This window comes from Arachis hypogaea, chromosome 13 (genome assembly GCF_003086295.3).
Source record: "Arachis hypogaea cultivar Tifrunner chromosome 13, arahy.Tifrunner.gnm2.J5K5, whole genome shotgun sequence".
In the NCBI taxonomy this organism is placed as follows: Eukaryota; Viridiplantae; Streptophyta; class Magnoliopsida; order Fabales; family Fabaceae; genus Arachis; species Arachis hypogaea.
Window position 1 is genome coordinate 144,244,131 of NC_092048.1, and position 24,230 is coordinate 144,268,360.

General features: G+C 33.8%; 3 protein-coding genes across 4 annotated transcripts in view; 1 reads left to right on the forward strand and 2 right to left on the reverse strand.

Annotated features, from left to right (window-relative positions):
* Nucleotides 1–9,161, reverse strand: part of LOC112784043 (probable pre-mRNA-splicing factor ATP-dependent RNA helicase DEAH4) — an 11,050-nt gene extending 1,889 nt beyond the window's left edge. The window contains exons 1-17 of the mRNA XM_025827137.2: nt 8,848–9,161; nt 8,646–8,738; nt 8,425–8,529; nt 8,071–8,288; nt 7,776–7,828; nt 7,553–7,669; nt 7,045–7,136; nt 6,268–6,354; nt 5,939–6,153; nt 5,493–5,585; nt 5,181–5,303; nt 3,965–4,098; nt 3,571–3,640; nt 2,496–2,644; nt 2,063–2,233; nt 1,680–1,695; nt 1,180–1,276 (exon numbers count right to left, since the gene is read on the reverse strand). Of these exons, the coding sequence (XP_025682922.1) occupies nt 1,180–1,276; nt 1,680–1,695; nt 2,063–2,233; nt 2,496–2,644; nt 3,571–3,640; nt 3,965–4,098; nt 5,181–5,303; nt 5,493–5,585; nt 5,939–6,153; nt 6,268–6,354; nt 7,045–7,136; nt 7,553–7,669; nt 7,776–7,828; nt 8,071–8,288; nt 8,425–8,529; nt 8,646–8,738; nt 8,848–9,056 (2,042 nt within the window). The 5' untranslated portion in view covers nt 9,057–9,161. The remainder of the gene's footprint in view (nt 1–1,179; nt 1,277–1,679; nt 1,696–2,062; nt 2,234–2,495; nt 2,645–3,570; nt 3,641–3,964; nt 4,099–5,180; nt 5,304–5,492; nt 5,586–5,938; nt 6,154–6,267; nt 6,355–7,044; nt 7,137–7,552; nt 7,670–7,775; nt 7,829–8,070; nt 8,289–8,424; nt 8,530–8,645; nt 8,739–8,847) is intronic.
* A 615-nt stretch (nt 9,162–9,776) lies between these two features.
* On the forward strand, nt 9,777–11,508 carry LOC112792581 (uncharacterized). Its single transcript, XM_025835875.3, has 2 exons — nt 9,777–10,041; nt 10,391–11,508. Exons 1-2 carry the CDS (start codon nt 10,015–10,017, stop codon nt 11,246–11,248), a joined length of 885 nt encoding a protein of 294 aa, XP_025691660.1. The 5' UTR covers nt 9,777–10,014; the 3' UTR covers nt 11,249–11,508.
* Nucleotides 11,509–12,309: 801 nt separating this feature from the next.
* LOC112792580 (U-box domain-containing protein 6) lies at nt 12,310–17,193 on the reverse strand. 2 transcript variants are annotated; one of them, XM_025835873.3, is made up of 6 exons: nt 16,716–17,193; nt 16,016–16,109; nt 15,411–15,596; nt 15,172–15,279; nt 13,909–15,068; nt 12,310–13,401 (listed from the first exon to the last, which is right to left on the reverse strand). In XM_025835873.3, exons 2-6 carry the CDS (start codon nt 16,064–16,066, stop codon nt 12,606–12,608), a joined length of 2,301 nt encoding a protein of 766 aa, XP_025691658.1. In that variant the 5' UTR covers nt 16,067–16,109; nt 16,716–17,193; the 3' UTR covers nt 12,310–12,605. The 2 variants fall into 2 exon arrangements, with proteins under 2 accessions (XP_025691658.1, XP_025691659.1); XM_025835874.3 differs by having other exon boundaries at nt 15,939–16,109; nt 16,716–16,985.
* Nucleotides 17,194–24,230: the final 7,037 nt, after the last annotated feature.

Sequence of the window (24,230 nt, forward strand, 5' to 3'; positions counted from 1 at the left end):
CAATTGGAGTGTGAAGTGGATGTGCCATTATTCGGTAATAGACTACTACTACTGCCACACTAAACGTGCAAAATGATTAAATGGAAGAGTTTTTAATAAATTAAATATATTGATAATGCATTAATTAAACTAAGCACGGGTTGATATAATATTGATTTAAACAAGTATCTTAATATCTTAAAATTATACATCTATTCCACATATTACGTGATAGATAGATAGTTGTTAAGGTATATACATCTCAATGCATTGTTAAAAGAAGGGTCTTGATGCAATTGCACAAGAAGATGCATTCCAATTTCCAGCTCCATGAAGAGTTTCTAATTTAGTTATATTGACATGTTTTGTGTACTTAATAGTTTCCGGTGTAGTATGCGCAAAATGGATGAATTGCTTACTAGTCTTTTTTCTTCAATATTACTATTGTTTTTTGTATATAACTGCAGATGAAAGTGGATATTCTATCTCAAATCAGAACATGTAATAATACACTTCAATGACTTACGGTAAAAATGTTATTGCAGAAACTGAAGATTCACGTGATTATTAAAAAAAAAAAGTAAAAGTATATTATCTCGAGGTCAAGTTAAACCTTCTTGATGATGGTGGTTATGCTATTATAAGAATTCGTAAAGTCGTAACTCTGCAAAGCTACAATTATAGAATGAAAAATTTTAATTTTGTGCACTTTCAGCTATAAATTAGCCCATTACACATCATAATTCGTATTTTCTTGAATTTTATTACCTGACAATTTAAAACTTATTAGTTATCGTATAAAAATTAATCTCATAATAAAATCTGGAGTACTATATGCTGCACCTAAGTATTTCCAATAAAACGTGCTAATAATGGAGTCAACAGATGATAAATATTTTCATAGTCGACGACGCAGACTGATTCCAAACATTGCTTTCAATTTTCGAGTGATTGATCATTTTGTTTAATTATCCTTTGTCATTTTATGAGTTTTCATTTTTTCTTTATTCAATTTTATCTTTTATTTGGATGATTCATGAATAATGCAATGAAAACTAAAGGCGATGCTATGCTGACTAAATGGATAACACTTAGAACTTTGGATACTGTTAAAGCAAGCATGCGTATGGTATGCGTATTGGCTCCTTATATGAAAATAACATTAGTGTTATAGCACGAAAACTGTTCCTAAACACTTACAAGAAAGAAACGATTGTCTGAATCAAATTCGAAATCGCACTTGTCAGAAATGGACATGAAATTGTGTAGTATTGCCCTTTAACAACGATGATTACACCTACGAAACGAAACAGTACAATTTTGGTTATAACAGTAGCACTTTACAATAACTTGCTGGTAAGGCTAATTTGAAATTCAAGATAATCTATTTAGAACTAGAGAATAGATACATAGACCGACTTCCAAGAATGTTTCAATATCACAAATAAAAATTAGAACTTTCTTGTAGAAGTGCATTAAAATTAACTATATCCGTTATCACATGAGTCTGTTAAGTTGCATTCCAAATCCTCTAGTTGTTCAATTACTTTAAAAGGATATGAGTTTTTCACTCCTTCCCGTCTATTTTTTTTTCTTCCCCAACTTTGGGAACATTCATGCCCAAGACATACATATAATTAATATTATAATGGTGAACAAAGTATATATACTTTTTCACCATCACAACTTTCATAGCATACAAGCCAAATCATTGTTCTGTCAAATTCCAATGTTAAATCAGAGCACAAAATAGAAAGGTACAACATTGAAGTCTCATTTTATCTGGTCCAGTGTCCTTTCAGAAATTTAGCACCGATCATCATCTCACTTCGCTCATTTCTTGCCTTTACGAGCAAGAAATCGTTCTCTAGCCGCTTGGATCTACTTTCACTGTCATCAACACCAGCAGTAACTTCAACATTTTTTTTCGGCAAATCTGTATTTTCTCTCGTCCCTCCTCAACAGGACAGTTCCACACGATTCAGACAATGAATAGGTCAACAATGCATCCTTTAAAACCGAAAAGAGGGAAAAAAAAAGCTCCAATTCGGATTTTGTCAAAGCTCAGACATCAAATGATTACCTTAGTTGTATACAGTGTCTTAAGCTTGTTAATAACAGGTACAACCCATCTCATCTCAACAGAACATACATTTCTCATGTATGGACGTGGAGTTGCAATTAGCTCATGGTACACAACATAGTCTGGAAACTTCCCCAGATCATCAGCTTTCAGAACAGACGATGGATGTACCTAGTACACATTACAGATTCAGGTATCTAAATATCTATCATTTAGTTAAAATTGAAAACAGGGAAGTGTATGGATTTAAGGGAAGCCATTGAAAGAATAAAAAGTATAAAAGTCAAAGCTCGCCAACACAACATGAAATAATATTTAGCAATGTGTTGCTAAAAGCAATGTGACATGCAATAGCAAGTGATCGGTCAAGAACTATCTATTCCAAAAGCTTAAGTTGATGGGTAGTGAGTAAACTTGCTCTTATTAATATTACCTGGACTACTTGGCCTTGAAAACCCAAAGTTCGATAACCATTGTGATGCATTTTCCTTTCAGCCAGCTGATTTGCATATCCCACACATAGAGCCTTCCTCAAATTTCGATAATCCTGTCGAGACTCTCCCCTTCTCCTATCGAGTGGTCCTATTGCAAGGTTGAAAAATGTAAGTAAAGGGGAGGAAAGGGAAACAGGAGAAGGAAATACACACACACAAAAGAAAAGAGATATTCTTTCCCCGTGATGTAATTCCACTTTATTATTATTTTATTATTATTTATCTTTTTTGACAAAGGGGTAATATTAGATTGGATATCATCATATGCTAAAGTGGAAACCAATAGTTTCTGTAGATCTTTACTGAAAACAGCATGATAATACTGGAAACAACAAACTGAGCCCTGAATGCAAGAAAACCATCAATTACTTCTATCCACTTTTATTAGTTTAAGCATGCATGACAAGTAACAAAAGAGATTTGACCAGGATACCCTTGGATTATAAGATAATTATGTGCAAAGGAGACTAACACAGTTCTCAACTTGAAGATGCTTTATTGTCAAACCAAATAGATCCAACTGTTAGTATGAACGTATACTATTTAGTTTTCAACAGAAAGTGTATTCTACAGTCTACACCGTACAAAGCAACGCTTAGAAAGTATGTTCGGAATGCCTGATCCCAAGATGACATTAGGGGAAATGTAAATTGAGCTCCAGAGCCCCAAAAGACATTACAGTAAACACAACTTGTTCAAGCAACATTACTGTTGATGAATATAAATCTAAAACTGACGTTCTAAAATTAATGTTCAAAACTTCATTCTATTCATAAATCATTCAACAAAATTACCCAAGTTCACATCAACAGAAGTAGGATGAACTGGAAGCAGACAGAAAAGAGCAAGTACAACATGTCCCATTTAAATTTCAGTCAACCACTATTTCACACTTCTTTTAAATGCACAAATTGCCACATGAGTTTCAAAAATAATCCATTAAACAAAAAATTTCAAAATCAGGCAAAAAGTCACTTTCTGCATGCAGTTTCCTCAGGAATATGGAACACAAACCTTTTGCTATTTTCTGCATTATCTGAGATAACTGCTTACGGACATCTCTAACAAACAGCATCCCTCGCACCTGCAATTAGTTAATTCCAGAATAATCACATATACCATTCATTAAGTAAAACACCCAAAAAAATGTCTAAGATGTGTTTCTCTTCGTATTTTATATGGGACTCCTGAAAACAGGAAATTTTAGATGAATGTTAGTGAAGTAGAACTGCAAACATGCATTCTCATCAACATCAAGAACTAACAATAAATGTCTTTATCCAAAGCCAGGAAGATCTTATATATCTGCACAGCCAGCTGTTTTGATTATGTGACAAGGAATACCCTAATACTCCACAAGAGTGGTAAACTTGAGACTAAATATTCATCAACAGACTTCTAGGGTTACCTGTAAGCCATTGTCTTTGCACCAACCAATGTCATAATCAGTTTGATCCCAGCACTCAAATATCTGCAGCAATTGTATGTGATCACCCAAGCCAAAGCCATCAGGAAGGTTGGGCTCTGGGTGTTTCCTCTTTTCTCAGTTTTGCTGAATCAGTGGAAAGTTGTAACAGCTCAGTCAGTCAGTCCTTGAAAAAGGAAACTGCACAAAACTACATGCAAGGCATATTCCAGAATTTTGATAGTTGCTATATGCATTATCCATCCATTACTATTGTAAAACATGTTTTATAAGATGCAGTCTGTTAAAATTCAATCATGTGTATTTATTTGTAGGGAATGCTAACCTCGTCACTTGTGTGATGGTGTTAGCATCCACACTTTAGACAGGACCAAGAAATAATTTTTTTTTTTCATTTTAAGAGTGTGCAAGACTTGTGGATAAGAGGTACTTTGTCCATAAACTGAAAGGAAAGACCAACATGGCTGAGGCTTTTCAGAGACAAAGTGTGAATTTGCAGCACGGTTAACTTTATGTTTATGAGAGAGGATTCTGTAACAACAAAAGAAAGTCTAATCCCTCTAGATGGGATTAACTACATAGATTAGATTATTTCATAAATGATATCAATTGTTAAACATGCAAAAGTCTTTAAACCCTTTTGATGATTCACCTTCTAACTTGCTCTTTGTTACCTTTCACCAAATCTACCCTTCCTGTTGGGACTTTTACAGAACTTCTCCAAACACGTGCATATCACTTAAGGCGAAATTATACCATCTTTTCAAAATAGGTCCCATATGAGCTCTTCCTCTAATGCATTTGTCCTTGATCCTAGGATGTCAAACTAATCAACACAATTTTTGTGGTATATTATCTTTTCACAGATATGTGACTTGTGGTATAATATCTTCCCTGATTTTACCTCTAAGCTACAATTTTGTACCTTGATATTTTTTTTTTACATTCCAATACTCTATGTTACTTCTACTTTTGAAATCATGTGATTCCAAAGCCTATCTCTGCAGCTCTATCTTTCATTATCTCCTCTCTTAATTCTTTCAATAGTAATATATCATCAGCTATCACGATTTCTATAAGCCAGGAAAAATAAAATGCCTTAATATACACAAGTTTGTGCATTTATGCAAAAGGAAAGAGAATGGTTTGTTATCTAGTTGAAATGCATGAGAGAGAGAGAGAGAATGAGAGAGAGAACCTCCGCCTGGTAGCAATGTAGTTTCAGCTGATAACATGGCAGCAACAGTCAAAGCCTCAGGTATGCAACCATAATCATTTGCCTCCATCAAGGTTCGTGATAAGGAAGGTTCTAATGGAAGCTCTGCATAGAATTTTAAAACAAAAAATTAAAATTAAAATTAATAAAGTTAGAAAGAAAATAGTGCACAAGGAACTTGTTGAAATACTCATTCAGACTGACATCTCATGATGAAGATAATGATAGTGAAATGCATGATTTCTCCAGACTAATTTAAAATTCAACCAAAAAAAGAAAAGGGGAAATAACTACCAGCCATTTTCTGTCCAATACTTGTAATTGCACCATTTTCATCAATAGCATCAATCAGATATAATTGCTTCAAGGCATCTTGTAAGGACTCAGCTGCAGAAAAGCAGTCATTCATCACCAAGTTATAGTCGAGTAAAATCCACTAAATCACTATCTGTCATGGAAGATGGAACAGGAAGATTAAAATCAAGAGAAACTAAACATATGCATTAAAATCAGTTGGGAACAGAACTCTGGGCCGATAAAAAGAACAAGGGTAACAGTAGAACACCATTGAAGAAGCCACAGAAAGAATTCAAAAACTTTTGAAATAACAAGTGAAAAAAGAAAAAGAAATAAAGCAACTTACCACAATCAAATGAGAATCAAGTTCAGTTATTTAACATTACTAAGAAAGAAAAAAAGAATAATTTAGTAAACTTTCAAATAAGAAAAAAGTATCTTACATGAAGGAGGATCAAGAAAATCAAATTTCAGGATGTCAATATCTGGAAGGTCCAATGACTTCAAGTAAAGAACACTACCAGCAAGAGAAGATCTCTGTATTTCGGGAACAGTAACATCCAAGAACTCATCATTGTAAACTTGGGAAGGATACAGACGGTAGCATTTTCCAGGACGGGTTCGTCCTGCTCGGCCTGCACGCTGATTTGCTTGCACTCTGCAATTTAAGATATTACTTTTAAAGCACATAAATTGCTTCCTGGACTGTAAAAGCATTGCATCACTGCATCCATGCTTCAAGTCAAAATGAAATGGTAATAATGATGCTTACTTGCTAATTTGAACAATATCAAGAGAATACATGCCGGTAGATGGATTATACTGCCTTTGCTTTACATACCCAGAGTCAATAACATACCTAAAATTCACAAGATATGTTCAGAAACCGTAAGGAGACAACTTATTGTGCTTGATCTAAACAAGAAAACTATTTCTATGTACAATCAAATCAAGAAATGCACACATTCAATTGTGATGGGCATTCATCATAAATAAAATAAAAAATAAACAAAAAATTGCATCTCATAAAATGCAAAGGAATTAGAATATCATTAATTTATTTTCTTTGTATAGGAATTTGCATTACAAATTTAAAAAAGAAAAAGACATGCATTTTAAAGAACAAGTTAAACTAACACCACATTACTGCATGTGATTTTCCACTGTGTCAAAAGAAAAAAAATGCATTGTCAGCTATACCATATATTGAGCACTCATTCTTGTTTTGGCGACAATATTTTCATCCTCTTCAGGGTGCTGCCCTAGGTGATATTCACACTGCTTTTACAGAAATAGTTTAATCATGGCATTAATCAGCTTCTTATCACATTCAAGAAATGAATTATCGGGTTGTCATTTCAAACAAGTTTAGGCTTTTTCTGACAAATACAATAATAAATAGCTACACTGAACACTGCAGAGAAATAAGAATCATTTAAATTATTATTACAGTAAGTAATAACAGTTCCCTTGGTCTGCAATAAGCAACACATCCACTGAAGTTTTAATTTTAAAACAATAAACTTTGACAAAATATTAGTTCCCTTACACAACACCGTCAACAGTCAAAGAAGTTTCAGCAATGTTTGTTGCAACAATAATTCGCCTACAGCTTGGAGGTGGGGGACTAAATACACGCACCTGTAAGATTATACAAGATACGGATGAGCTTAAAATGCATGAAAAATATATATTATCTGGATCTTTAGTTTTGATGAATACCTCAAACATAACTGTTGCATAGTCCCAAAACAAAGAGCAATCACATGCATCTAATTTTTAATTTCAGGCTGAGTAATATTCTTTTGCATATGATTAGGAAACAAACATGATAAACAGCAACTTGAAAGCGGAAATACCTAGAGAATTCCCTCACTGCAGTTTGTTACTAACTTATTTCCAAAAGCCTAAGAACTATGTCCATTATACCTTCCAAGATATACTTTATATTGGTTCATATAGAAGTTATAGTATTTGCAACTTGCACTGAATAACTCAAGCCAGTGGTAAGCACAGTTCTCAATTAGGAAGATTGAATCAGAACAAAGTTTACTAGCCTGCAATTCAGGTGGCAAGGAACCATGTAGGGGGAGGATTATAGCATCCATGCAAGAACCTTCCTCCAAAGACCGAACTTTATCTTCTAACTTAGATACCAATTTCTCTATATCATCCTGTGAAATTATTTAGGCATGCTCAACCATTGCGTCATTTTAGAAAATAAAGGATTGAAATTACACTCTAGAGTATAAGGTAAATACCATATGATGAAAAGTTCACCTGTCCAGTCATGAATATCAAGACATCCCCTTCCGGTTCACGAACATGTATATCTGCAAAACCAATACAATTATTTTAACCATGATCATCTTCTTCCTCGAAGAAAAGACCAGTTTTCATGAGACGTTATCTCAATACATGATAAATAGACATGTTAATATGTTATGCATGAATCCATCAAAATGCAATCAGAAAATTTTAGTTATACACCCTTGCTAGAAAGATTATTAACAATTGATACAATTTAAACCAATATACATTGCAATGCAGCTGAGGTTAACATGTCATTTCATACCAATAGCCGTTTTCAGAGAAGACTCAAGATAGCTTGACGGACGCTCCTTGCTATAAAGTATCTCAACCGGGTACAGTTTTCCTGGGATGGTCAACACAGGACAGTCCCTAAAGAAATTTGAAACTTTATCACCATCAAGAGTGGCCGATGTGATCAAGACTTTGAGATTGGAAGTACGAATTTTAGCCAAGCGTTTCATCAGCCCCATCAATATATCCCTGAAACAAAATACCAATCAAGATTGCATAAACAAACTCCACTGATTCAAACAAATATACAATCCAAAGCTAACACCTCGGACTATACTACAAAGTCTGCAGATACAACTGAAATGCAACATGTCTTAACTCTTACGTGTTCAAGCTCCGTTCATGAGCTTCGTCCAATATGATGACAGAATACTCATTCAGCTCAGGATTCACCAGACTCTCGCGGAGCAGAACCCCGTCGGTAAGATATCTAACCAAAATCAAATAAAATCAAATCAATCGCCACCATTCATCCAGTCAGAAACCAATTGAAATAAAAGCCAAACCAACTCAAACGGTGAACAAAGAATTATAGAATGCCATTACTTTATGCGCGTGCGGTGTGAAGTTCTATCCTCGAATCGAATGGCATATCCAACTTCCTCTCCAAGCTGAACGCCAAGCTCCTGCGCAACGCGCCTGCGATGAAGTAAGAGCCAAAACGACGGCGTATTTTAGCGAAAGCGAAGCTCAGAAATTTGTTTGGGATTTTAGTGGAGAGAGAGAGAGAGAGGAGTTGGTTAATTACCTTGCGACGGTGACCGCAGCGACACGGCGGGGCTGAGTGATGGCGATTCTGGCGGAATCGGCGTAGCCGCGGCGGTAGAGCATCTGAGAGAGCTGGGTGCTCTTTCCGGAACCGGTTTCTCCGATGACAACAACGACGGGATTGCGCTCAACAGTTTCAATGATCTTTTCTTCATATTGCACTATTGGAAGTGTTGCCATCGAATCCATCAAGTGAAACCGAAAGAAAAGAAACCGCAAGTTGGACCTTTCAGAGTCTTAAATAGTAAATACTCTCTGCTGAAGACTGGCCTCCTAAACTGAGAGGGAGCAAGTTATTGCATTTGTTTCAAAATCTACGTTGTAAATTTTATTAAAAACTTTATTTTTATTTTAGAGATATCAGTATATCACATATCACAAATTTTAATTATCAAATTATTCTCTAATTTTTTGGGCGGAACTTTTAAAAAAAAAATTTCAGAGTTATTTTCTTTTAAAAGATTTTATGAAAAAGTAAAAATAATTTTATATTTTAATATTTTTTTATTTATCAATTATATTTAGGTATAACAATATAAAAGTACTTTTTGTTTATTTATTATATGAAAAAATAATTTTAAAAAAATATCTTTTAAAAAAATATAAATGACAGTTTCTAAAAAAAGATTTTTTTTATTTTTCTAGTGTTTTTATTTTTACTACTAGAAATTTGTCAAACACGTTAAAAAATAAAAAAAATTATTAAAAAAATCTTTTTTTATTAAGATAATGACGCCGAAACAAGCACTTTATTTTGTTATATTAAATTTCAGTAAAAAAAAAGATAATTAATTTGTATAACAAAATACAATCTTAAGAACTAATTGGATAATAAAATTTGTGAAAAAACTAAAATATCTTACTATTTTTTTTATATATAAATTTGAATATTAATGTCTATCTTATTCTATACAAATTTGACTACTTCAATATCCGAGCTGCTAGGAAAATGAACTTTGGGGCAAGTTAATTGTTCAATTTTTGGAACTTATAAGGTCTTTAATTATTTTGTGTGTATATATTTAAGTAGTTGGTCCAACATTGCAAACGAAATGATGATAGATCTATACATTATTTGAAAGGGGCAACTTATTTGCTGTTTGCTGACTCTTATCATCTTCTAGCTTCTGCACCAATATCACAAATAATGCCTACATCCATTCTCCCTTCCCAAGTAAGTCTCAAAATCTTGTAGATGATCGATTTTATCAATCGTTTCTATCAAATCTTGATGGTTTTTCTTTTTAAAAAAATTACTATTTTATCTTTTACTTATAAGGATATATTGTTTAATTAACTGCGTTACTAATTGTTCGCTACAATGGAATTCATTCTCGTTGGTTTTCATAATATGGATTGAACAAACAGAAAACAATAGTAATAATTAATTAATAATGAGATGCATGAAACAAATTTGCCATAGAATGTCAAGATTTAGGAACAGTTACACATAATTAAGACCAATGCAAAATTAATTTGTGTTGTCCCACGTTCATGAGTTTTGTTCTCTTGTGATTTCTCAGAACGGAAACACAAGAACCACAAAAATGAGTTCAAGGCAACGTCCATTACATGCATGTGGAGTTTCCATGATAGCAATGGCAGAAATTGCGATTGGAAAAACCCAGAATGTCAATGGTCCATTGGGTGCAAACTTGAGAAGGATAATTGCAAAACTTTCGAGATCCACCACACCCCTTATTTATGCAATGCAATGCCAATTGCTAGCCATACTATCCTTCATGGATGATCACATCATAACAGCAGAGAAAATCTCCGAGAAAGTGTTCCCATCCTCTGCGGTGGCCTTCGACAAAGTCGATGAACTAGTCCTAATCATAGCCTCCATGCCAGAGAAATTTGATGGGGCAGTGAACAAGGTCCTAGCAGTGATCCACAAAGTGCCATTGCTAGAACGGGCAATGACCCTTTTCATATCAATGTTGAATGGTTTTGCTTCTATCTTGGATCATTATTGGGGCCGTGGAGATTCAATAAGAACAAAGGAGAAAACCATAGGTGTTGATTCTTCTTCTTCTTCTGGATACATTTCCTTGGAGAACTTTCCTCCTATATTGGAGGCCGAAATCAAAGGGACTCACGACAAGAAGGCAGCGGCAGTGTTGCCTAGTTGCGCAAAAGGGTCTTACAAGCAGGCATTACTGGAGAGTGGTAACAAAGAAAGGAACAATCCACATGATGATGATGACGAGAAGGAGGTTGATGGAGGTGAATTGTGTGAAGTTAGTGAAGAAGGGGAAAAGAAGCAAGATGATAGAAGAAGTGAAGTTGAAGAGAATGATAAGTGTGAAAGTAACAAGGGTGGTGATGTTCTTTTGAAATTGTTTGATTCATGGCTCATGAACCCAGGTCGTTTCTAGAAAACCATGAAGAATAATGCAATTAGCTAGCTAGCTAACTAGAATCTCCATTTCTAGTATTTTTTTTATTGATTTATTTGTTTTGCAGTTTTGTTTCAATGTTACCCAAACATTCTTGAAAGTAGCTTGTTACTCTGTAATTTTAATTTTGTCCAACAAAGCAATCAAGTCCGTTCTTACCACTTATTGAGTTAACAGTGTATAATTGTATATATAGGCAATGATTTACTTAGTATAATAATACAAATTTATTGATTTTTTATGTGTGAATCTTTCAATTCCAACAATAGAGGAGAACTATAGGATGTTGAGAAATTAATAACATAGCAGCCTCCTTATCAATGAAGCTAAGGGGCTATTGAGTGTTGAGGGTACAATAGAACTTATCACAAAATAAAATAATTCGTCTAGGAATTATTCCGGGAAGATAGGCACTTGGTGCGTCCATCTGCATGTTGCAAAGTCAACACCCAACAGAGAAGAATATCCATTTTAGTTTTGGTTGCTGTATGTTTGGATCCTGAGTGTGACAAAGTCAAATCATCATGATCGTCATCAATAACGATGTTCCTGAATTCTGATAGTGCTTCACGGATTCCCTCTGATCTACGTTCAAGTTGGCTTGATGACATAACCACAAATGAAGCAACTGTGCTAAGAATGAATTCGCACCTTAGGACAATTTCTTACGTTGGATATTTGACTCCAACAACTGAACCATCACATGATACCGTTTCGTAAAGGCAATTCTTGACCGCAGATCAGGCAACTTGACATTTTTAACACCCAAAAGTTCTCAATCAAATTAATAAAGGTAAGAAAGAAAGAATCTAAGTTTTAAAGTAGAAAACAGACAAAAAAAAAAAACTAAAAATATCAGAAATCAGATGCAGAGTTTGGATGTTCAGAAACCTTCTTTTAATATCAGTGTCTTTTAATCTTAATCATAGAAACCGATATTAATAAAAGAATGTACACTCTGCACACTACGAGCCAATAATTACGGGTCAAAGACGACGTAGGAGAGGCATGAAGTTAAGGCTTGAATTGAAGCAAATGGATTTATGAGAATATGCTTACTTAGCTTCTTTCCAAAACAGAAATACCGTAATTTACATTATTCAGGTTTGTCGTAAGCCCGTAGCTGGAAAAAAGCAAATCTTACACTTTGAGCCTCGATGAAATACCCCCCGGAAAAAAAGAAATGTAAGAGAGAGAGAGAGAGAGAGAGAGAGAGAGAACAAAAGCCATAGATTACACAGGCCTGTACATCACTTCTTCGCTTTGGAAACCAAAAAATAAGCAGCACCCATTGGAAGCGAAATGCAGAGATTTACAAGTTACAAACCTTTGGAGCTTAACACTGGTAGACAGAAAAGCTCTTGCTTTTCCAGAAAAAGCTAAAAGCTTTCCCTGTCTTACTTCTAGACATTGACTTGCATTGCGGCTTCATTTCAGAAGGCGGCATTGACAAATCGTTAGTTTCAGGAGGGCAATGATGTGCGTCAGCTTGCACTGGCGGATGGTCTCGTTGCCGCTGCTCTCGAAACAGCATCAGGAGTTTCTGAGCTTTATCTCTCCCTCTTGGATTTCCATTCACTGATATTGAAACCAATGCAGGGATGACACCTTCTTGTAGCACCATCTCACAACATTTCTCACTTCTATTGCATAGAAGCAGGAGGCAAGAGACAGCTTGCTCCTGCTCTAGGAGCTCGCCTGTGTCCAATATTGAAGCCAATGCGCCTATAATTCCTGGAGTCGATAAAATTTCCTCCATCCCATCTTGGGAAGAAGCCAAATTTATCAAAATAGCTATACATTTTTCTATCCAACTACAATCGCCCTGGTCCACAAGAAGAATTTGTAGGCCGCCAACGATGCCGGATGAAAGGAGGTAAGGAATGTTGGAGGTTACAGTGGAAAGATTATAGAGAGCACGGAGAGAATCCTGCTTGCATTGAATATCAGTGTCAGCTTGAAGAAGCTCGATTAAGAACTGAACAGCCTGACTCATACCAATCAAACGCTTGGCCTCTTCAAGGGAAGATAGATTCACGTATAAGGCAGTTGCACAACCATACGAAGGAGTATTTGAAACCATTTCCTCCAACAATGATAATACTCCTGCCGCCAACATGATTTCCTTATTTCTGTTGAGAAGTTAAAAGCATAAAATTTAAGTCGATGATTTCACCTTGTTAAACGTAATTGTGAATATTCAGATGTTAACACAATTTTTAAGTAAACATAAGTTAATATTATGCATGTTTTGGAAAAGCTAACGTATAACGTCATTCTCTTTCTGTTTAAATATGACAATGAAGAACCAGAGCGCATAAATGCCACAGAAATTATGTATATCCATGTGCATGTGGAAGGAATAGTGGAGAGAATTATTACATCGAAACATATTACCTAATAAATCAGACAAACTGTGGAACTCATTATCAATACTTTTTAATAAAATCAATTTACTTTCAATATGAAGCATAAAAGCATTTTCAATAACAATATTGCTAGCTTTTGTCCAAGTGCAGGAATCCAAACAAAAGCTGCTATATGCCAATGATGTGAAACAGGATAAAATGGTTTACTAGGAACTACATTAATGGTTCAAAACTATTTAAAAAATAGAGGGGAAAAAAGAAGCAGCAAACCTGTCATTATTTACAGCCAGGTTGAAAAGAGCCATTGCTCCATGCTCCTGAGCCATCAAATTTCCTTCACGCACAGCTGATTGTAAAAACCGCAAAAGTACTTCAACGAAGCCATTAGCCCCCATAAAAATCCTTGCTTCTTCATCATCCTTCAGCAACAGCCTTAATCGTTCAACCACTTTACATTTCCTCTTCAAACTATTAGCCTCAGTCAAGATTTCCAGAAGGCTTGAGTACTGCGCAATATCTTCCTCTTGTGTAGACACACTTTCAGCCCTATTTCCCCCAATTTCCTCAAAGGTACCCCTTTCTTCTAATGGAACCACTTTAATACCCTTCAACTTGCAAGAGCTGACACTGTTTGCAGATCTTGAATTTGTGGATTCAGACTCATTGAATGCCAATCTCCAGTAATTAAGATCAAGAGATTCAGGAGGGCCTTCGGGAATATTAACTCCATTCTGTTCACACCAACTAGCAACAAGACCTTTCACACAGTAATTAGGAGTCAAACAGAGATGTGTGAGCTTCTGTTGGGTCTTTGGGCAAGTGCTGTGGCCATCACTAAACCATTTTTCTATACATAACCTTTCGTAAGTTTGCCCAGAAGCAATGATTACAGGATCGTACATAAGTTGCAAAGATATTGGGCACCTTAGCTCTTCAGGGGGAAGGGGCATGTGCTCTGATTTCATATCATTTGGCTTAAAACAAAAGGAACCAAGTTTAGAAAACTGTCTGTCAAAGGCCTGACAATGAACACCGGGAACACCATCCTCAATGGATCCCTGAACAGTGGGAGAACAAGGTGCAGAACCCTGAGAATCATTGTCATCTGAGAACTCATTTCTAAATAATTTTGAGTATTTCTTCATAAGATGCAAAAGATAAGCAACAATTGATTCCTTCCGCTTGTCTTCCTCTGCCCGAGCCCTTTCTATGACCTTCTTGAGAGCTCTTCTTTCAGCAAGAGCTGCTCTAGAAGATGTAATTCCAAGCCTGCTAGCAGCCTGATGAAAAGATTCAAGTTCATTGCTGTCATTAGAGTCATTAAACTTTCTTCCCTGCTGAAGCAATGCAATTAAATCATCACCAATTTTCTTCTCTGATGGATCAAGTGCAAATGACACACTTGCAAGTTCATTGACAATCTCCTGAATCTGAACATATAAATTCAAACCAAAGGTCAACTTAAGTATTGACACAAAAACAGTAAATTTGTGAATATGCATTTATATAAACAGCAATCTTCAAGTTTAGTACCTGACACCCAATAGATTGTGGAACAATATCTTCCACCCGTTTAAGACCATCTTTGAGAGAACATTTAGCCCTCTCAAATTTTAGAAGAATAGAATCTGCAGTAATAGCCTGCATCGTAAGTATTGCCGTTTGTGAGATAATGACTTTAGAGTAGCCAACAAATGAATAACCTGATGAACAAGCTAAAAAGAATCATCAGATACCCAGAGATCAGGTCATAATGGAGAAATAAATCATACCAGGTAAAGTTTACTACATTCTGTGCAATGCTGAAGAATGTTTTTAGTCTTCTCTATGGCCATGTGCAGAGAACATAATGCTTGAATTCCAGATTTGCTCCTAGGCCGAGCTGCTTCCAAGGAAGGAAATACGGACAATATTTTGCAATATATCAGAGAAAGCGCCTTGCACATCTGTCCATGTAACTGCATCAGAAACCAAATAAATATTGCTTAGATTACATTACAGAAAATTAAAGAAACAATTGCATAAAACTTGTAACAGACAGGAAGCCATGACACTAAAACCAGAGAAAGACCGATCATTAACACTTTTCTTTTTTCGTTTGGTCAGTGACGCAAATATTTGCTAAAGTAGCCATAGTGATAAACCGAATAAAAGAAAAACCTGTCTAGTAGTGCAGATTCAACTGTTTGTAATAGCCAATTAGCCACTCAATAACAATCAATAAATTTCCGAAAAAGAAAATGTTTTTCTCGATTTTCCACCTAATTGAATCCAAAAAATGTAAAGAAACAAATATTTACCAAATTCGAGTCCTCAAATAGACCTTGCCATATCGACTGTTCATATAGTCAAAGCAATTACTGCTCAATCATCATACCTTGGCATCACTTGCTGAAAACTGTTTTTCCTCATACTCAGCTACATCCATAGTTCAAATCTCCCTGTAAACTCTGGGTGCTAACCAATCTCAACTGTTTTAGCCAATAAATCAAATGCAAACAAGAAAAAATCAGAAAAGAGCCAAAAAAAAATAGAAAATAGAAAATCTTAGCAATTAGGAATCAAAACAGCATCAGTCCATATCGCTGCAGTCAACTAAAATTTTCAGCAGTTTTTTCGTTCCAAATAGTATGCAATTAATTAACACTTTCCTTCAAGAATTGAAGAGACAACAGCTAACAGAAAATACAGTACGTAACTACACGCTGCTCAAATTTTGAAAATAAACTTTGAGGGATCAGAGAATAAATCCAAAAGACGAAAAGGATATGTCAAATTCGAAATAAATCATCTCCGTGAAGCTTAATCCATCGAAACTAATTTTCACTTAACACCTTAATGATTTCAACCAAAAAAAAAAAAAGAACTCGGGCTTTAAGTTTCCAGCTAAGATCTTCATTTACACAACTTCAGCGCTTGAAGAAGTATAGAAAGGTTGAAACACAAAAACCGTTAACAGCTTAAAAAACCATTAAATAACTATTCAAGAGAAGTATCAGATTCAGAAGCCAAGTGACGTAGGTAAGATAAGTAGAAGGAGCAAGGATTGGATATTGGACAGCAAAACGACGACGTACCAAGCAGAAACTTCAAATCGCGGCCAAGGAGGCTTCATTTAAGAAAAAAAGGAACAGAGAGAAAGAGTTGCAGAATGGAAGAAATTTTAGAGTTGAGTAAGAAGATGGAGAGATTTGTACAGAGTGAAACACGCTGAGAGTGAAATCGAAAGCAAAATAGAACGACGTTTGTGAGAGAAAGAGAGAGGAGAAGAATGAAGGAAGATAGGGGAGGGAGATGGAGATTTGGTTATGCTGTGAGACTCAGTGACTGTCTGACTGAGTCTAATTGTTAAAAACTTGTTTAGTTAGTTAATATATAATATAATATTAGTTATTTGAAAATTAAAGAAGTAATCATGTAACTATATTATATTATATTATTATGTGTCCGTTTTATTCGTTTTATTTTTGGAATGAAATTATTACACATATATTAAGACCGATAATCTTTGAATTTAAAGTTTCGACCTGTTTATTACACAAACTAATTGCCACTAGAGCGCTCTGTCTCGGAGGGATGAAATTATTGTTGTTTATTTTTTTTCTTTTATTTTAATTTTGGAAACAAAGAAAATGGATTGAAAGGGAAGGGAGTTAGAATTTTCACTGCTTTTTTCTCTCTCCCTTTCCCGGTTCATCGGCCGACAGTTGCCGACCTCTTCGTTTGTCGCCACGCAGTCTTGTATAATGACATTTTTGTCCTTTTGCACTCCACATGGTATTTAAACTAAAAGTTTGATTTAGGCTTCTATAGTATGTTAAAAGTGTTGTTTAGGGTATATAATCACATTCAGATCTAAAATTTGGGTCATTTAATATTTTTTATAAAAATTATTAAAAGCAATGTTAAATAATTAAATTTTTTGGCTTAAAATTATTTTTTTTATATTAAATTCTGAATCTTAAATTATAAATTTTAAATTGTACATTCTAAAATATAAATATTAAATTTTAAAATTGATTAATGTTACCTAACTAAAAGTTTGATTCTCTAAATTTTTTATTTATTAAACATTACATTTTTATTTAACTTATGCACTTAACAAGAATCGACATATGAGATGAACTTAAAATATATAATAGTAGAAATTTTTAGGCCTAAGGGAAAAAAATCATTTTTAGAGTAAATTAATAGAAGATTATATTTTAGCTTAATATTCTTTTTCATTTTATAAAATTTTAGATTTAAATTTTGATATTATAGATATAATTTATTGAGTTAACTAGGACATTTGATAAGTATTTAGCTTTTGTCTCCATATTAATTTTATCAGTTTTGTTATACATCTAAGTTTTTTGACAATTAAATCTAATTAAATTGATCAAATCTAACATAAACCAGTTTTATTAGTGAAAGCGTGAATACACACTTCAACTATCCCCACTAAAGTAAACGATTATATTTCACGTTTCTCCTCCTCTCTTTTTTTCGTGTTTCTTTTTCTTCGCGTACTTTTTCTTTATCGTCGTTCTTTTATTGCTAATATTGTTGCTGCATTTTTATTCTATTTTCCTCCTTTTCTTCCTGATGATTTTGCAGAATTATATGTTTCTTCTTCTTATTTGTTTTATTTTTTTTTATTTTTTTATTCTTGTTAAGAGGATAAAACAAGAAAAAATTATAAGAAAGTAAAATAAGAAGGATAAGATGAACAAGAAAAGAAGATGAGGAGTTCTATGCAAAATATATCAAAAAATAGCACCGAAATTTTTTAATCATAATTCAAAAGCTTTTCAATATTGACACCAAAATTGTTTAACTATGACACAAGTTAAGAGAGTCAAACAAGAATTATCAGAAGAAGAATAAGAAGAACAAGAAGATAATGATGATGATGATGAGGAGGAGGAGTTGTTGTTTTAATTATGCAGGAAAAAAACTGAAATTTCTTAACAATAAAACCAAAATTTTTTAATTTTGATATCGAAATTTTGCTATAAAAATACAGAAATGTCTTCTTTAATATTGCATTTTTTTCTTTTTATTCTTCTTTCTTTCTTTCTTTCTTTTCCAAGGTTGCAAGAATTGGGCCAATCATCGAACCGGTCAAGTGACTGGTTTAATAGTTCAACCAGGATCAAACTGTAGTTGAATCGGTTTAATTAAATATAGAGTAAAATTATAAAAAAATTTAATAATTTATAAACTAATAAAATTGAAAATGTGACAATTTCACACAATGAGTTATCCATAATTTATCATTAAAATTTCATAAACAACTTCAAATATCAAAGTTTATAACTAAAGAAAATCAAAACGCACATAAATGACAAACACAAAATGTTTTACAACCAAAAGAAACAACATTGAACAAACAATATTTCAACTAAACAAAGACACTACTCATCAGAAGTCATAATAATCATTAAGTGTTCCAATGTTTCCATCATAAACAGATAATCCAAAGCTACCATCTTCAAAAGTACCACCAAAAGAAGTATTTGATGATTCAATTATAATATCAGGCATATCCACTTCAACTTTCATGTCTCCTCCATTTAATAAAATAGAAAAAAATCAATAAAAAATCAATATTAATGACATATATTTTTATAGAATGAAACAAAGTTTGCTATGTCACTCACCATTAAGATACGAAGGCATAACATTATCAGTGTATATTAAACTTTCAATGCTTTCAACATCTCTATTAGTAAATTTAGGATCATCGTCATCTACCAAAACTTTGTTTACAATCTCGATACAGTTGTATCACTTGCATTGCGACAACTGGGTCATCGCAAAGTGTTTCAACATCAAGCAAATCAAGTAAAAATCTCAAGATATTTGCCTTATTCAAATGCTTATCCCACCGCATTTTCAAGATATTTGTGTATGGCGTATAAGCAGCTTTTCGATTTTTGAACCTTGTCTTGATAGCATTTTTGACTCTTTGCATGTCTTCATACACGTATCCCAAAGAGAGTTTCTCATCAGCATCAACAATCCTCAACAACTTAATAAGAGGACCAACAATTTTTATAGTGGTAACACAATCTTGCCAAAACTTACTATCCAAAACAATTGAACTAACAATCTTTCCATTAGCACTTTTGGCTAGTTTATGAGAAGTGAAATGTTTGTCCACCATCAATGCTTGCAAATCTTTCTTGTGATCATGTATACTTTTCAAAAAAAAACAATGGCAAAATGTGTGACTTTTGGTCAAATAATTTCTTTTCAACTTTTTCTTTTTCTAAGCCAAGACAAGAAGATCATATAATTGTAAACAAACACAATCACTTTTGAAGCACGGGAAGCAAGGTCAGCTATGTGAAGAATACTTGCAATATCTTTTAAAATAATATTGATACAATGGACAGCACAATAAGACCAAAAAATATTTGGATATTTTTCATGAATGAATTTTTCAGCAGGTACATAATTAGCAGCATTATCAGTGACCAATGCACAATGTTACTAGGCCCAACCTACTCAATAACATCAACAAACAAATTAAACATGTTATCGGCAGTTTTGTATAAAACTAGGGTTCTAAAATTGTATAAAGTGCAAAATGAGGTAGAGAAGAGGAGAGGAAGCTCGAGGAGCTTAATTTTTTCCTTTTATATCTAACCTAATTGATTTGAAAATAAAATAAAATTAAAAAATCTAAATCCTAAAAGAGTGTGTTTTGTTTTAATAATAATTAAAAGAAAATAAAAAATAATTGTTAATTTAAAACTAAGCCAACAAAGCCCTTCCGTGTAATCCATATACGCGCTACTAGCGCTAAACGCCAGGCTCGACATTTGGCGTCGCTGAGGCAGAGAAGAATTGTGTGGTTTCTGACTTCTTGGCGCTAAATGTCAGGCTCAGCGTTTTAGCGCCACTAGCGTGTGGTCTCAGAACTGGTTACGAGGCACTTGGTGCTAAACGCCGGGTTGTGGCATTTAGTGCCTACTAAAAAAAAAAGGCTTGCACGTGATACGAGGTGCCTGGTGCCTGGCGCCAAACGCCAGGTAGTGGCGTTTAGCGCCAGCTCAACAGAGTCAAATTTTCTCCTTTTTCTTCTGCACGAATTCTATCAAATCGTCCGAATTTTTTCTGAAATCAATAAAACCACAATGTGCTTCAAAGTAGCATCCAAATATGCTTCAAACACTAAAATCTCAATAAATTCATATCTAAAATAATAAGAAAATATAGAAAAGATGCTCACGCATCAGCACACAGCAAATACTATAACATGTCTAGTACAATGCCTTGCATACATTAAACTTTCTATAGCACTAGCATATTCTAATTGTGCTATAGGTCTTCCCATGTTTCCTTCTAATTTAAAATTAGGATCACAGAGTGTATTGGATTCTTTAATTGTGAGATGATCAAACTTTTTCAATACCTTTTTTATATAATGAGATTGACTTAAAGTAAAACCAACTTCATTCTTATGCACCTTTATGCCTAATATTGTATCAACTTCATTCAAATATTTCATCTTGAATTTAAAAGTTACATACTCCTTCGTTACACGAATTCCTTCTAAATTTGTTCCGATTATTAACATATCATCAACATATAGACAAATGATTACTCCATAATCTTTAGTAAATTTTGAGTAAATACATTTATTTGCACTATTATGTGAGAGTCATTTGATAACATCACTGAATCAAACTTCTCATGCCATTGTTAAGGCATTTGTTTTAGACCATACAAAGACTTAATCAATTTGCAAACTTTCTTTTCATTTTTATTGGTTTTCTCTTCACTAATATGATTCACTTTAAAACTTTAAGAGAAATACACAGCATCACGTTTTTTAGTTTTTTTTTTCTCTATATGTAGATGCCTTAGTAATTTCTCAATTGCGAAGTTCTCACCAAGATGTAAAAGTTTCTTCCTATAACCATTCCAAGATGAAGGTAATTTTGAAATAATTGTTCCAACTTGTAATGATTCAAGAATTACCACTTGTAGATCACGAAATCTACTTACAAGAATTTGTAATTCATGAATTTGATCCATAACAGGCATAGTGTCATTCATTATAAATTCAAAATATTTAATCATAATAAACTTATCTATTCCTTGTCATTCGGTATTGTACTTTTCTTTCAAAGGCTTCCAAATCTCCAATGGTGATTGAATTGACATCTATAGATCATAGAATCGGTCGGATAAAGTGTTGAGAATATGACATCGACATGTGAAAGTATCTTTATCACGTTTCTTCTTCAATTGAACAATCTTTTCTTTCTCTTTCAGTGTGGTATTTTCAACGGCATCAACAATTTGTGGTCTTTAGGTCAATCACATATGCAAGATTGAGATCCGAAAGAAGAAACATCAGCTTATCCTTCCAACGGTTGAAGTGTGTTCAATCAAAGCAATCTAACTTGACAAACTCTAGATTCATGACTTTGAACGTGGTATTTTGATCTTGTGCCATCTTCAAGTAATATCTCTTTAAAATTGTTGGGTATATGAAGATGGTTTTGAGGCATGATTAGATCGCTTTTTTTAAAGATATACTTGTCCCCTCACTTAGATGCTATAGGATTGATGACAATACTCTCCCAAGATACAATAAAACCTAATAATTTCTTAATTCGTAATAGTAAGAAGTTCTCAACTCTCTTGAACAGAGAAAATCTCTTAATAAATAAGTAAAGTGTATACTTAGTACTTCTGTATTTGAAATAGTAGACAAGGACTTATTTATACATATTGCACGTAGCAATTATAATTTATGTACACAAATGGTTGTGTCTTTTCTATTGTCAATAGATACAATATTTTGAACATACACAATTCTTAAAGAGTTGTGTTCCTTTAGCTAATAGATACAATATTTTGAATATACACCATTCTTAAAAGGTTGTATCCCTTTAGGTAAATGGTACTAAAGGATAGTAATCGTTTATTAGTTTTAATAATAATATTAATAATAATATCAATAATATTAATAGTATTAATTAATCAAATTTGTAAATACCCTTCATTCTCTCTCATCGCGTCATCACTCTGCCGTTCAGTCGATTGTTCCTCCACCACGACAATGCGTCGTTTCCGCTAGTGGGAGCTCTCGCACGAGGTGTGCATCTTTTTCTCCTGGTTGTCTACATCGTCGCTGCCGAAGAAGCCGCGCTAGACACCACGCTTGGAACGTCAGCGACACTACTCCTATCTCGCGCAATTCTCCCATGTCACCACTGTTGCTGTCTTGCGTCCCTTGCTCGCTCGCCGCTGTTGTTGTGTCTTGCGCACATCGCGGCCTCCGCGGCTTTGTCTCGCGATGCGCCATCGCAAGTTCCCCACCATCCACGCAGCGTCGCGGCTCCTCTTCTTCTTCTTCTTGGATGATTCTTTTAATTAATCTTGGATATTTTTTTCTAAATTTTGAATGATTCTTTCTGCTAGTTTTGGATTATTCTTTTTCTTATATTTTGGATGTTTCTTCTTTTTCAGAGTTTGGATGGTTTTTTAATAGCTTTGGATGCTTCTTTTCTTAGTTTTTTAATGTTCTTTTCTTAATATTTTTTAATGTCTCGTTTTTTTAGGTTTTGATATTTTCAAAATCATCGAATATCTTTTTTTTTATTAACTTTTGGATGTTTATTTTTGTTATGTTTTGAATGTTGTTGAATTTTTAAAATAATTTTTTATTTTTAAAAATAATTTTAAAATTTTAAAATGAATTTAAGTATTTTTTTAAACGATTTTAGGTATTTTTTAAGATTTTGGATGTTTCTTTTTTGTTGTGAGTGGGAGGATCTGCGGTGGTCAGAGATGATATGTTGCGACAGAGAAATCGAAGGTGGTTGATGGAAATATGAGGACAGAAATTAAGATTTGTCACATGAATGTGGAAAGAAAAATTAAAATTTATGTATTATATAATGAAAGATGAAATAAGATTAAAAAAATTTATTATATTAGAATATTTTTTTAATATTTAGTGGCTCTTGAGGTGCAGTTAAATAAGATGTTGTCTACCGTTAGTTACACCCTCTGTTAGTTACCTAATAGAATTGATATATAAATTGTTGAAAAAATATTATTCTGCCTCACCAATGTAATGCGCAAAAAATTTAGGAATATAATTACTAGAGGTAAAATGGTGGTCTAAGTGAGTGTTGTATATGTATGGATGGAAAATATGAAAAATGTATGAAAATTACTACAACAATTCCGGCAGATAGCGGTGGAAGTTTGCGGAGGTTTTATAAAACCGCCGCAAAATGACAACCTGCGGCACATATAGCGGCGGTTATTAGTTGGGGCTGCAATTAGAATTACATTTTGTGGCGATTTTTCTCGAACCACCGCTATATTTCAATCAGGATTGCATTTAGCGGTGTCTTTTCGAAAATCGCCGCTATATGTACCATCAGGTGAGTTATTGTTTTACATGTTGCGGCGATTTTGTTTAAACAGTCGCAAAATGCGTATTACCACAATATTTTCTTTAGTAATAACCATCTGAGTATAATCTATTTAAGTAAACACTATTATCTTAAGCTACATATATTTAAATCATTGTTACTTAGACTCGTAACACTTTTTCTACATTCGTTTTACGTAAA

Excerpts from the sequence above, each read along its gene's own strand:
- LOC112792580 (XM_025835873.3), bottom strand. The coding sequence starts at position 16,066 with ATGGATGTAGCTGAGTATGAGGAAAAACAGTTTTCAGCAAGTGATGCC. Across the intron at positions 15,280-15,410 it reads AATGTAGTAAACTTTACCTG|GCTATTACTGCAGATTCTAT; the intron begins GTATGATTTATT and ends CTTACGATGCAG. Across the intron at positions 15,069-15,171 it reads CACAATCTATTGGGTGTCAG|ATTCAGGAGATTGTCAATGA; the intron begins GTACTAAACTTG and ends TTATATGTTCAG.
- LOC112792581 (XM_025835875.3), top strand. The coding sequence starts at position 10,015 with ATGCCTACATCCATTCTCCCTTCCCAA. Across the intron at positions 10,042-10,390 it reads CATCCATTCTCCCTTCCCAA|AACGGAAACACAAGAACCAC; the intron begins GTAAGTCTCAAA and ends GTGATTTCTCAG.